A 13316-nucleotide genomic window follows, 5' to 3' on the forward strand; every position below is an offset into this window, starting at 1 on the left:
TTAGGAGATATTACGTTACGGAGGGCGTGTGTTACAATAATAGAGTCAGGATGACCTGCTAGTGTCTTTCCGTGCCACCAGCAACGGGAAGAGGTTCTGTAGGGGAAGCTGAGCTTAGAATCCGGAGGTCCATCCAACTACTGGACCGGCTCTTGTGGATTGTATGACACATAAGTGGTGCCCAAGATGGACCCAAGTGCTGGTATTGAGTTAACGAAAAGGCCGAGGCGATTTCCTTCTGTAAGAGTAAGTACATTATTATCAGTACATTATAAATGGGTCATTATTACGTTGCCTCTGATATTCAGATCTGAGGATTATACAAAAGGAGTAGCTCCACATAGACATTCCATATGTCCTCATGTTCTCTTCTTTGCCGGCTCGTTACAATGTGTTTTTCAATATTAGGGGTGGATTATAACTACTGTACGGATCTAGAATTGTTCCCCCTCCCCCAAAAAGTTTAATAGTTTTTAAAGGGGTTGGACATTTACAGACAATACACGGTACCAGAACCAAGCTTTAACTTGATTTCAGTTCTACGGTTTAAGGATCTCAGGAGGACATTTGAAGGTCCTGGAAGGTCTCTTGAATACTGGTGTCTCAATAGTTGGCACACATAAGTATCTTGGGACAGGAAGTCCTTCTCTTTATCATCTGTGCAGGGCAGTACCGAACTTGGTGGGTCATTTGGGTGGGCATAGTCCCTGGGCGGCCGCAAAAACTGCCCACTACCATATGTGTCCTAACTGTTTTAGAATAATCTAATATACAGCTCAGATGCTGCAGAACCTCAGAATACACACCTCTAATATAACCGAATACCATAACTCACGCTGCAGCTGCTGCAGAACCTCATAATACACACCTCTAATATAACCGAATACCAGAACTCACGTTGCAGCTGCTGCAGAACCTCTTAATACATACCTCTAATATAACCGAATACCAGAACTCACGCTGCAGCTGCTGCAGAACCTCATAATACACACCTCTAATATAACCGAATACCATAACTCACGCTGCAGCTGCTGCAGAACCTCATAATACACACCTCTAATATAACCGAATACCATAACTCACGCTGCAGCTGTTGCAGAACCTCATAATACACACCTCTAATATAATCAAGTACCATAACTCACGCTGCAGCTGCTGCAGAACCTCATTATATGCACCTCAGCTGCTGCAGATCCTCAGGTGGTTAAAGGATCAGACATTATGAGATTGTTTTTTTTCTGCTTGCTTCATACTTCCCCTAAACCATTTTTGGATCCCAAATCAGTTTTTCTAAGAAAAAACAAAACAAAACTGGCAGCAAATACAATGCAGCGTGTGAACGTGGCCTTGTGGTAATCTATTAATATAGACGGAGCTGGGGGTAAGGTGCACACATATAAGTGCGACCTACATATTTTTTATGACCATAGATACATTATATTATATACTGTATAGAAATATACAGGCAGTCTCCGGGTTACGTACAAGATTGGTTCTGTAGGTTTGTTTTTAAGTTGAATTTGTATGTAAGTTGGAACCGTATACTTTATCACTGTAACCCCAGACAAAAATTTTTTGGCCTATGTGACAATTGGATTTAAAAAATGTTGGATTGTCATAAGAACCAGGAGTAACACTAAAGCTTCATTACAGACACCTGTGATACCTGTTACAGCTGATTATTGTAGCCTAGGACTAAAGTACAGCAAATTACCAACATCCAGAGGTCCGTTTGTAACTAGGGGTCGTCTGTAAGTCAAGTGTTCTTAAGTAGGGGACCGTTTGTATATATATAGCTCACATAAATTCATACATTAATTTTTTTCACATAATATTCTGCAGAAATTTGGAAGCAACAGTGGAAAAAAAATCTTCCATGACCTAATGGGGTCATAATCTCCTATTGTCAGGGGTGCTCCCGCGACCCACGTCTCGGGTTGCAAGCTCACCCGTGTCTCTTTCCGTGCCCCAGCACCCCAACTCATCTGTCTGTGTTCCTGCTTCAGCTCCGGCTCCTCGCCTCATAGGGCATGTACGACGGCTTCCGAAGATTTAAAGGGCTAGTGCACCATTGATTGGTGCTGGCCATTCCCAGAATCCTTCATAAGCCAGCCTCTCCCTGCACACCCCACTGGATCTTTGTGCCTCATAGCCTTAGAGAAAGCTTGGTCTAATGCCCTGTGCTGGTATTGTGAATTCCCGTCGGGACCCCGATTCCGTTATTGACTTCGATCCTGTGCTGCCTGTCCTGATCTTCCACTACGTCCCCAACTCTGATCCTGTGCTGCCTGTCCTGACCTCCTCCCTGTCCCCGACTACGATTCTGCTAAAAAACGTTGTACTTCGCCTTGGCCACCACCTTGGACAAAGTCACACCTGTGGAACGACCTGGTGGTACCACGCCGCAGCAAGTCCAACCCAATATGCGGCGGGTTCTGGAGAAAACCGGGTACCACTTAGACTCCGTTCCCAGGTGTCGGCTTACGTCATCGGCCACGGTGCTCCATTGGGTCCACTACCCCTGACACCTATCTAACAAAAATGTAAACAAAATTAAGTGCCAAAAATTTTGTTGGATTTAGAGTCCAGTATTGTATTATAGATGTTGTATCACTTGGGGATTGTACCGATGTAGAGCTGTAATACTTTGCGCATAAGGGGTAAAGTAAAAAATAATACTACCCAGCAGTGTTCATCCAAAATTCAAAAATACTTTTAACATACAAAATTGGTTAAAAAAAAAATAGGTAATTTTGTGGTGACACCTTCCCTTTAAGAAAATTTCTATTCCACATAATTTTGTTATTTTACATAATAGTTAATATTTTTATTAGATGACATATACCATTTTATAGGAACTCCTGTTATCCTGTCCTAATTTTTGACCTTTTCTTTCAGTCTGATGTAAAAGATGATCTTTTTGTTCCTGAAGAAGACAACAGTCTGTATTTTACCTACTCAGGAGCCCCGAATGTCCTGGAAGTCAAAGATCTCTGTTACCAGGTAAATCTACAGCAATTTATTTGCACGTCGCTTATACCGCAGCACTTTATACCATTTATGTAAGAACCAGTTTTCAGTGAAGTTTAAAATGTAATTTCTCAAATTTCTTATTTTTTACGCTGCCTTTTTACTGCCTTTTATTGTATATTGGGAGGAGTCACCTGTATATAATTAAAAATTTTTATAAAATATTACTATCATTATAATCATTATTATTATTATTATTCCTCTCTAAGGTCAACTTGAATGCTCAGATACCCTGGTATGAGAAATTGGCAGAGTTTAAAATGCCTTGGGAATGGAATAAAGGTGACCAGACAACGGCAATGGCCAGCCTGAACCTAAAGGTCACCAGTGGCCAAATGTTGGCGGTCATTGGAAACTCAGGTGAGTTTTGAAGGAAGCGTGAAAAAGTCATGTCTGCTGCTATATAGCATGGGGATAAGTGTGAAGGGATTTAAAGGGGTTGTCCACTTTCAGAAAATAATATTGTTTGTGCATTGAAAGTTCTTCAATTTTCCTATATACTTTCTTTATTAATTCCTCATGGTTTTCTAGATCTCTCTTATATCATTTTATCCCTGGTCATGTGATGTCACACGGGTGCACAGATCCTTATATCCCTGCTCATGTGAAGTCACACAGGTGCACGGCTCGTTATATTCCTGGTCTTGTGATGTCACACAGGTGCACATCGTGTTATATCCCTGGTCATGTGCTGTCACACAGGTGCACGGCTCATTATATCCCTTGTCATGTGATGTCACACAGGTGCACGGCTCTTTATATCTCTGGTCATGGGATGTCACACAGGTGCACGGCTCATTATATCACTGGTCATGGGATGTCACACAGGTGCACGGCTCATTATATCACTGGTCATGTGGTGTCACACAGGTGCACGGCTCATTATATCCCTGGTCATGTGATGTCACACAGGTGCACGGCTCATTATATCCCTGGTCATGTGATGTCACACAGGTGCACGGCTCATTATATCCCTGGTCATGTGATGTCACACAGGTGCACGGCTCATTATATCCCTGGTCATGTGATGTCACACAGGTGCATGGCTCTTTATATCCCTGGTCATGTGGTGTCACACAGGTGCACGGCTCATTATATCCCTGGTCATGTGATGTCACACAGGTGCATGGCTCTTTATATCCCTGGTCATGTGATGTCACATAGGTGCACGGCTCATTATATCCCTGGTCATGTGATGTCACACAGGTGTACGGCTCTTTATATCCCTGGTCATGTGATGTCACATAGGTGCACGGCTCATTATATCTCTGGTCATGTGATGTCACACAAGTGCACGTCTCTGGTGTGACATCACATGAACAGAGATATAACAAGCCGTGCACCTGTGTGACATCACATGACTAGGGATATAATGAGCCATGTACCTGTGTGACATCACATGACCAGGGATATAATGAGCCATGTACCTGTGTGACATCACATGACCAGGGATATAATGAGCCATGTACCTGTGTGACATCACATGACCAGGGACCATTTTTTGTCCACAGGAAGTAAACAATAAACTTCCTGTTCAGTTTCTGCAAGTAGAGATCTAGAAAAAAAATTGATACAGAAAATATATTGGAAAATTGTTTCATTTTTTATTGTACAAAATAATAATATCAATTATTTGCAGAAAGTAGCCAACCTCTGTAATACCAATGGCCTCTCATTAAGGACCAATTCTTCTAGGAGCAATAGTCTCTAAAAGATGACGTCCTATGAAATGTGTCGAAAACATGTTGGATACATAGAATTATCTTCATAGATGAACTTAAATGTCCCTCACCCTGTTGTCTGTAGGTTGTGGAAGGACAACATTACTGGACATCATCACCTGTAAAGATGAAGGAGGGAAGATCAAATCAGGTCAAATCCTTATTAATGGGAAACTGGCCAGCAAGCAACTGGTGAAGAAGAGCGTAGCTCACGTCCGTCAGGATGACCAACTGTTACCCCATCTGACTGTCCGGGAGACATTGTCATTCATTGCCAAACTAAGACTTCCAAGATCGTATTCAGAACAGCAGCGGCAAAAACGGGTAAATGGAAAATGTAGATAGATTCAAGATAGTTATATCTAGATAAAATTTAGTTTTATTAATTAAGATTTTACAATTATTTTACATACAATAGGTAGAAGACGTCATAGCAGAACTTCGGTTACGACAATGTGCAAACACCAAAGTTGGAAATGCATACACGAGGGGGGTATCTGGTGGAGAACGGAGAAGGGTCAGCATTGCCGTACAACTTCTGTGGAACCCTGGTAAGATACCTAAAGGTGCCCTCTATATAAATGATGTATAACAGTGCTATTAGTTTACTATTAGAGATGAGCGAGCACTAAAATGCTTGAGTGCTCGTTACTCGGGTCGAACTTTTCCCGATGCTCGAGTGCTTGTATCAAATAACGAACACCATTGAAGTCAAAGGGAGACTCGAGCATTTTTCACTGAAAGAACACATTGAAAGAACACATTGTAGATGTTCCTTAAATCTGTTAACTTATCCTAAGACACGCGTGCCGAAGGTTGTTCTTCACAATAGTATGTGAAGAACAATATGTGTGAAGAACACATTGCAGATGTTTCCATACATCTGCAATGTGTTCTTCACACATATTGTTCTTCACATACTATTGTGATGAACACCATTTGGCACGCGTGTCTTTTGATAAGTTTGCAGATGTACGGAACATCTGCAATGTGTTCTTCACTGTGTTCTTTCAATGTGTTCTTCACTTAAATGATCCTGTGTTCACTGTTTTAATTGTATTCTTCACTGTTCTTCACTGTGTTTCGTTAAGTAAATGCTCGATCTTGAGCAACGAGCCGTTCCAAGTACTCTAATACTCGAACGAGCATCAAGTTCGGACGAGTATACTCGCTCATTTCTATTTACTATATTATATACATAAAATCTTTTGCAGTATTTGGAGTCCGGTAGGTTGTACTACTTGGTGACTGATAGGTATCTTTGTAAAGATCCTCCCACTATGAGGCCTAGATTAGAAGGGGTGCAGATTTGGATCAATAAATATCATCCTCAATAAAGGTTGTATATCGTTCTGCTCATTCTCCTCCTAAGTCCTAACATGTCTGGTGCTGATGTGACCGATTCCTTTTAAGGGGTTAGGTTTACTTCACTTGTTATACAGTTTATAGATGACAAAATGTGTAATATAACTATTTATAACTTGTCTAATATTCTCCTCTATGCAGGTATTCTTATTCTGGATGAGCCCACCTCAGGCCTGGATAGCTTCACAGCACATAACCTTGTGATAACCTTGTCCCGGTTGGCCCGGGGGAACCGACTGGTTCTGCTATCCATTCACCAGCCTAGATCTGACATATTTCAGCTCTTTGATTTGGTTCTTCTTTTGTCATCCGGAGCCACTATCTACTCTGGAACAGCAAAGGATATGGTTCAGTACTTCACATCTATAGGGTACCCATGTCCTCGATATAGTAATCCTGCCGATTTCTATGGTAAGTGAGGAAAATTTACCAACCTCTAAATAACCTTTGAACCATAGAAAATATTACAAATCGCATTGTGACAATCAATTTCTGAGATGATTCTGGTCTTTGATGCTACATGACCACCTTCACATTGGAAAACTTGCGTTTGATCCAATATGGCGGCTTTCAAAATGGCAGCCATGTTCCAGACTAAACCATTACTTGCTGGGGTATTCAGATATGTATTTTCCTTTTCATCTCTTCCTTTTCATCCTGGAACTTTTGACTCATCCTGCAAATATTTATATTCTTCATCTGTCACTCCCCAATGACTCCTGTAGACCATTGGTCCCCACAACCCTGATGCTGCACTCAATCCCCGTTGATATACTATGCATTTACCATGAAACATTTACTTTTTCTTATTAGTTGATCTCACCAGTGTCAACTATCATAGCAAAGAGGAAGAAGGGGAAACACTGGAAAGGACAAGGTCGCTAGCAGAAATTTTTGGGGAAAAAGTGAAAGATTTTAATGATTTCCTTTGGAAAGTCAATGATGAGAATAGGGAACTTCCTTCCAGTGAGACAAGGTAAGTGTCTACAATTGTAGATGGTTTGGTTTATTTATGTTGGTCTTGCAAGCTCTTAGTCCAGAGACTTAATAGTTAGTGATTGATTATAAAATCCTAAATGCTGAGAATTATTATGTTTAATTGTAGTTTGGTTCAATTTCTTTATTATCGGGTCAATAAACAATCAACATGATGAAAAGTTTTTCCCCAACTGGTCAAACCATTATAAAACTTACGATCAGCAGTGATCGCCTGCAGCGGCTGCTGACAGGCACACATTTTTGCTACAGTGGCCACTACAGGACAAATGTGGTATTACAGTGAATTTTGTTCATTCACATTAATAGGTGGCCATTTGGTAAAGAGTCGTTCTAGTTTTGCTAAAGATGTAGAAACAGTCACTGATAAAGAAAGATTAATCCAGTTGGCATTTGCTATTGGAATAGTCTAGTCATGAAATATGTGATTACTCAAATGACTATTGAAATAATCCACTGGTGGTTATTATTATGTTTGCCTCCTCTAATATAATATTCTGAATTTTATTTTATTTTCTTTTTTGTGTGTTGTCAGTGTTAACATTCCCACCACTCCTTTGGAAAAGGCAATTAAGATTGATGGAAACGAAGCTGATGAGCTGCCTAAAGGTCTTCATCAATTTGCAGTATTACTAAAGTAGGTACTACCCCATTTATATCATAGAGCAATATTAGTAACAAAGCAACTCACCACCTAAAGTAGATATTTTACCAACTCCACCGACTCCATCTTATATCTCCACTACTCTGGGCACGGTTGAAGTCTCAACCATTCTTAGCATCCATTGATGATAGTTTTGGCACCCTATATGCTGAACATGATCTCCACCTCCAGGACAGGTGGAGCAGTCTGGCACCTCCTGTCTGAAATTCAAGGACCTAGTTGGCAATATTGGGGCTCATTTACTAAGGGTCCGAACACCGCACTTTCGTTGGGTTTCCCGAATATTTCCGATTTGGACGAATTGCCTCGGGATTTTGGTGCACGCGATCGTATTGTGGCGCATCGGCGCCGGGTTTCATGCGACAGAAATCAGGGGTGTGGCCGTCGGACAACCCCGAGGGATTCTGAAAAAAAAATTGTGCCGCAAGATCAGCAATTACATGCACCGGGAAGAAGAAGGTGAACTCCTGCGGACCTCGGCGCAGCAGCAACACCTGCAGGATATTGGGCGCACGATCTTAGTGAATGCCGGCAGACCCGAATCCTCGTCGGACAACGCACCGCGGAATCGCGACTGGACCAGGTAAGTAAATGAGCCCCATTGAGTGCCAAATCCAACAGAACTGGTTGCTGGAGAACAATGCTAGACAATATATTACCAAGAGTTCTGGAATCTATGGAATAACACCTCTTAAAGGATCTGAAGAGGATTGGTTCCATATGCAGCTAACATGTCTGGTTCCTGTATTATTTGATTAGAGAGAAAAAGTGCCACCATCATTTGGGATCAACCCATATGAGAGTATAAACCCTGGTGGGAAATTATTGACTCCAAAGTCATCTCCAACTAGGGTTGTCTCCTGGTCCATTGTCCCACCACAGTATTAGAGGCAATGTATTGCGTAAGTCCATGTGCTTATCGTCTACTCTGGTGGACCAGTCCATTGTTGGTCACTAGAACCAGTTTTTCTTCTCCTTTATCGTAATATATTGAACAATTTTGCTTTTCCTGTGAGCATTTGTGTTGATAATACTTTGAGATTACTTTTCCTCCACAGCCGCCACGTTTCCAATGACTTTCGGGATCTGTCCACTCTACTTATCCATGGCTTTGAGGCTGTGTTGATGGCTCTGTTAATTGGATTCTTATATTATGGACTCGGAGGAAACCAGCTCTCCATACAAGACACAATTGCATTACTTTTCATGAAAGGGTCCCTCACTCCATTTGCTATTATCCTTGACGTGGTTGCGAAATGTAAGAATTTTCGTTTGGGCTTTTGTTGAAAATTTAAACTTTTGAAGATTGGACATTTGCTTACCTTACATTTTTTAAATCCCTATTTTCAAGTGACTGAAAAATGTAATTCTTTTTAACGATGGATGTTTTTATTTCAGGCCACTCAGAGAGAGCGATGCTTTTCCATGAATTAGAAGACGGATTGTATTCTGTTACCCCATATTTTTTTGCAAAGGTAACTTTACAATTGAACAATCACCCTTGTAGGACCTTGATCTTATATTCATGAATACTAGTATAAGGTCCACACTTACACATGCATTTCAAAAGATATGAGGTAAAGTGGACAACCCCTTTAAGTTGTTCAAAAATTTTATCTGTCTAACTGATGTAATCTTGATGTCATCTCGGTCTTCCTCATTTCCTTCAAGTAAAATTGACAAGATATTCCTATAATTTGTCCATGTTTAGGCATAACTTCCTCAATTTTAAATAGTTTTCTGGACCTCTATACTACTAATGACCTATATATAGAATTTGAGGTCCTCTCAAGACCTTCTCCTTTACTCTTCTGATCTTCTCACACCCGTCTCGACTCCTCCCGGCATCTCCCACCAAAATGCATCACATAGTCCCCCACCTTCAAACTTTGAAACTTTACCTGAAAAGTCTACAATACACAATAAACCCACAAGAGTCCTCATGTCTCCATCTATCTACACTATCATATAGAATTTTAGGTTTGGCCTCCTCCATTCAGAAGCTCTGCCTAATCCGGCCATGTTACTTGATGGCCAGTTTTACGTCCCCAGCAACTGTGATTGGCCAGTTGTATCAACCGTGTGTCCAACTGGCCAATCAGAGCCATGCTTAGTTGCTAGGATCGTAAAGCTGCCTGCAGCCCATTAAGCAATATATTCGGGTTAGGCGGAGCTGCTGTTCAAAGGACGCCCTACCTAAAGTTCAGGACCGCTCATCTCTAATCGTGAGCCCTCATGGGCGGCATCCTCCCACCAATTGTGTCAATTCAGTCTGGTTTTATATCTTTTGTAGATACTTGTTCTAACCTTTATGCAATGTATAGCACCATGGAATTAATGCTGCTCCAAAAATAAATAATGATAATAACATTGGGGGACACATGGCACTCCCACCGATCAACCTTCATTGTTTTTTAGTAATTTAGAAGGCCAGGAAACCCTTGTAATTATGTGAACATTGATGTGTTTCTGCCCCCAGGAGAAGTTTTTAATAACATACATTTTTTTCTTCTGCCAGGTAATCGGGGAGCTCCCGGAACACATGGCCTTCGTAGTTTTCTACAGTGTCCCGATATACTGGCTGGCAAATCTAAACCCTGGGGTGGATTGTTTCTTCTTGAACTTCTTTCTGATGTGGCTCGTGGTATATTGTAGTCGCGCCATGGCCCTGTGGATGTCGGCACTGCTACCCACCTTGCAGATCTCTTCCTTTATGAGTAACGCCTTGTTTACAGCTGCCTACTTGACCGGGGGATTCATCATCAGACTGGATACACTGTGGGCAGGTAGGTCTAGGGAGAAGGAGACCTCTGTGTCTCAACTGAATGTGCTGCAACATTAATAATATAACAATTTTTGGAAAAAAATTTCCTGGTGGTCCCAAGAAGAGATCTCAGGAATCAGGAAAATGGGGTTAACAGGTGTCCAAAATTCCCTTATGTCAATGGATTGCATGGTCAGGACTTCATTCATTTCTATGCACTATTTCTCGGAGACCCATATTAGCACTTAGATTGGTGGTCGGGCATGTGCACTTGTATTCTGTTGACTTGGGGCAACAGTAGGACCTCCAATGAAACATTTTTCCCCTATCTTGTGGAAAGGGACTGTTGGTATGTAATTTTAAAGTTATAGTAGTATAAAACCACACAATTTTGTAATGTTTTTATTCTTTTTGGATTTCAACTTCCTACTATACTGTACTTGTGCCTCTTGTCGCCTCCAGTGCCATTTTGGATCTCCTTTGTCTCATTCCTTCGGTGGGGTTTTGCAGGAGTCATGCAAGTTCAGTTTACAAATTTGACATATCAAATCAACATAAGAAACATCACTATCGATATTCCAGGGAAAGTGGTAAGACTTCAAATTTAAAAACATAAAAGCATAACTATAAAATATCAGAAAATATCAGAAAAGAAATTCCAACCAACGGCCGAAGATCCAAAAACAAAATCTCTAGTTGTTTCATTGTGATGCATAGGTGCCCAGTAGAGATGAGCGGACCCGTAGTTTCAGTTCAGGGTTCGGCTACGTGACCCAGACTTATTGCCGGATTGAGTGGGACACACCCCTTGGCCAATCATAGCCTTGACTAGCATCAATTTGCCAGATAGGCTGCCAATCCTTCAATACATCCGGGTCGTGCAGCCGAACTCAAAGTGAAACTACGGGTCCGCTCATCTCTAGTGCCTAAATTGTAATACATGATCCTCACCGATATTTTGTATCTCATCTATTACACAGATTATCCAAAGCCTGGACTCGGACGCATACCCTCTGTACGCCTCGTTTCTGGTACTTATAGGTATCAGTGCCGGATTTCTGGTATTATATTACTTATCCCTCAGGTTTGTTAAGCAAAAATCAAGTCAGGACTGGTAATACTTCACGAATGGACAAGAAGGTCAGAACTCCCGCTCTACTATGTGATGACATTATTGATTACGGACTTCTCCCATCATCCTCACCGTCATTCACTATAGTGAAAAATGTTTTTGAAAAGTTCATAGACATTTTTGCCATCTAATTTGCCATCATTTTTGCATCTTCTTTGGCCTCTGAGGAACTGGAAATTACAGTTTGATGTTTCTAATTTTCTGCTTGGCTTCAAAAATATCTCAATAACTATGGAAGCTTTATTTTTAATTTTACAAAATAATCAATAGATATAAAGGTAAATTAGAATATTCTACCATTACTGGAGGAATCACGAAGTACTGCACCATGTTTATATGGTATCAGTATGCAATAAGCTCCTAAGCTCCCCCTAGTGGTGGAGACAAAATGTTGTAATTTAACTCTGGCTATATTCAAACAAAGAAAATGCACTTCTAGCTCCAGATCAGTAAACAATGAAGGATGAACCTAAAGATTTTATGGACTTAAAAGTTGGAGATGTATCATGTGTCATAGTTTTTCCCAAATCATTATTTACCAAAAATAGAATTTTTTAATTAACTTTTTCTTCCTTGCCATTTAAAAAAAAAACATTTTCAATTCTAAAATTGTTTACTGCAACTTGCAATGCATTAATGTTCAATGTTAAAGAAGAATTTTGTGTATGTAACTCAGGCTGTGTTCACATAGGTGCTTTCCTACTTTTTCAATGGAATTTTTTAAAAGATTTTACCCATAGAAAATTTTACATAAAATAACTAAACAATTGCATAAAACAATTGCAAAGCATTAGTTCATTTTTACCTTTGAAGCCAAGGAGGGCAAATTCCTAGGAAAGTCTTCTGATTGATTCGCTGGTGCATCAGGACAGATAAGACAACAGAAGTGTGAACACAACCAAGTAATATAAGTTTGTGACTGTGTATATGTATGCCCCCGGCGGGTTGTACAATCTTTATTTGTTGCTGGTCAACAGTTCCTAATAAAAATCTAATTTTATTATTTTTTTGACTCTTTGTAAATTTGTTTTTAGTTAGGTTTTTAAAATAAAGGTATAAACTAAACAAAAGGCCCCATCAAAAACACAGAAATGGGTATAAAATAACAGTTAAGTGGCAATAAAACACCTGCAAGTAAAATTCATAAGCGTGTTATCTGCTCCCTTGTGGCATATTGGTAGAGAAAAATAGTAGAAAAAGGTGTCCATAGACTTTAGATCGTAGATCTCTTTTGCAGCGACAGTTCTGGACAAGTTTTTGTGTATACACGAAGAATAATACTATTTATAACTATAACCCAATTTATAACTTGTGCAGTTTTCCATTCTGCTGGTCTTATCTGTATCTCTCGGTTGTCTCAGTGCTGGTTGGTGGAGACCGGCTACTATGATGTCTCCCATACACTGCACACCACACAAAGTATAATAGAATCCGCTCCTCATCTGTCACTTAAAGGACATCAACCACCACATTCAGGGCCGGCTCCATGTTTTAGTGGGCCCCTGGGCGCCCTGACCCCCTCCCTCCCCTCTCCCCCTGCGGACACACTGACCCCTTCCCTCCCCTCTCCTCCTGCGGACACACTGACCTCCTCTCTCCCCTCTCCCTCCGCGGACACACTGACCCCCTCCCTCCCCCTGCGGA

At 40.8% G+C, this 13316-nt stretch overlaps 1 protein-coding gene across 1 annotated transcript; it reads left to right on the forward strand.

The window, feature by feature from the left end:
- Positions 1-24: 24 nt before the first annotated feature.
- Positions 25-12074, forward strand: ABCG8 (ATP binding cassette subfamily G member 8). Its single transcript, XM_072140262.1, has 13 exons — positions 25-246; positions 2899-3003; positions 3240-3390; positions 4837-5075; positions 5170-5302; positions 6258-6527; positions 6930-7092; positions 7648-7749; positions 8835-9034; positions 9175-9251; positions 10295-10562; positions 11003-11130; positions 11521-12074. The coding sequence occupies exons 1-13, from the start codon at positions 187-189 to the stop codon at positions 11656-11658; spliced, it is 2034 nt and encodes a 677-aa protein (XP_071996363.1). The 5' UTR covers positions 25-186; the 3' UTR covers positions 11659-12074.
- Positions 12075-13316: the final 1242 nt, after the last annotated feature.

Source organism: Engystomops pustulosus, chromosome 3 (assembly GCF_040894005.1).
Source record: "Engystomops pustulosus chromosome 3, aEngPut4.maternal, whole genome shotgun sequence".
In the NCBI taxonomy this organism is placed as follows: Eukaryota; Metazoa; Chordata; class Amphibia; order Anura; family Leptodactylidae; genus Engystomops; species Engystomops pustulosus.

What these genes read in the sequence shown, in the direction of transcription:
- ABCG8 (XM_072140262.1), top strand. Translation starts at nt 187, where the DNA reads ATGGACCCAAGTGCTGGTATTGAGTTAACGAAAAGGCCGAGGCGATTT. An exon ending in GGCGGTCATTGGAAACTCAG is followed by an intron (nt 3,391 to 4,836) that starts GTGAGTTTTGAA and finishes TGTTGTCTGTAG; the next exon opens with GTTGTGGAAGGACAACATTA. An exon ending in CAATTTGCAGTATTACTAAA is followed by an intron (nt 7,750 to 8,834) that starts GTAGGTACTACC and finishes TTTCCTCCACAG; the next exon opens with CCGCCACGTTTCCAATGACT.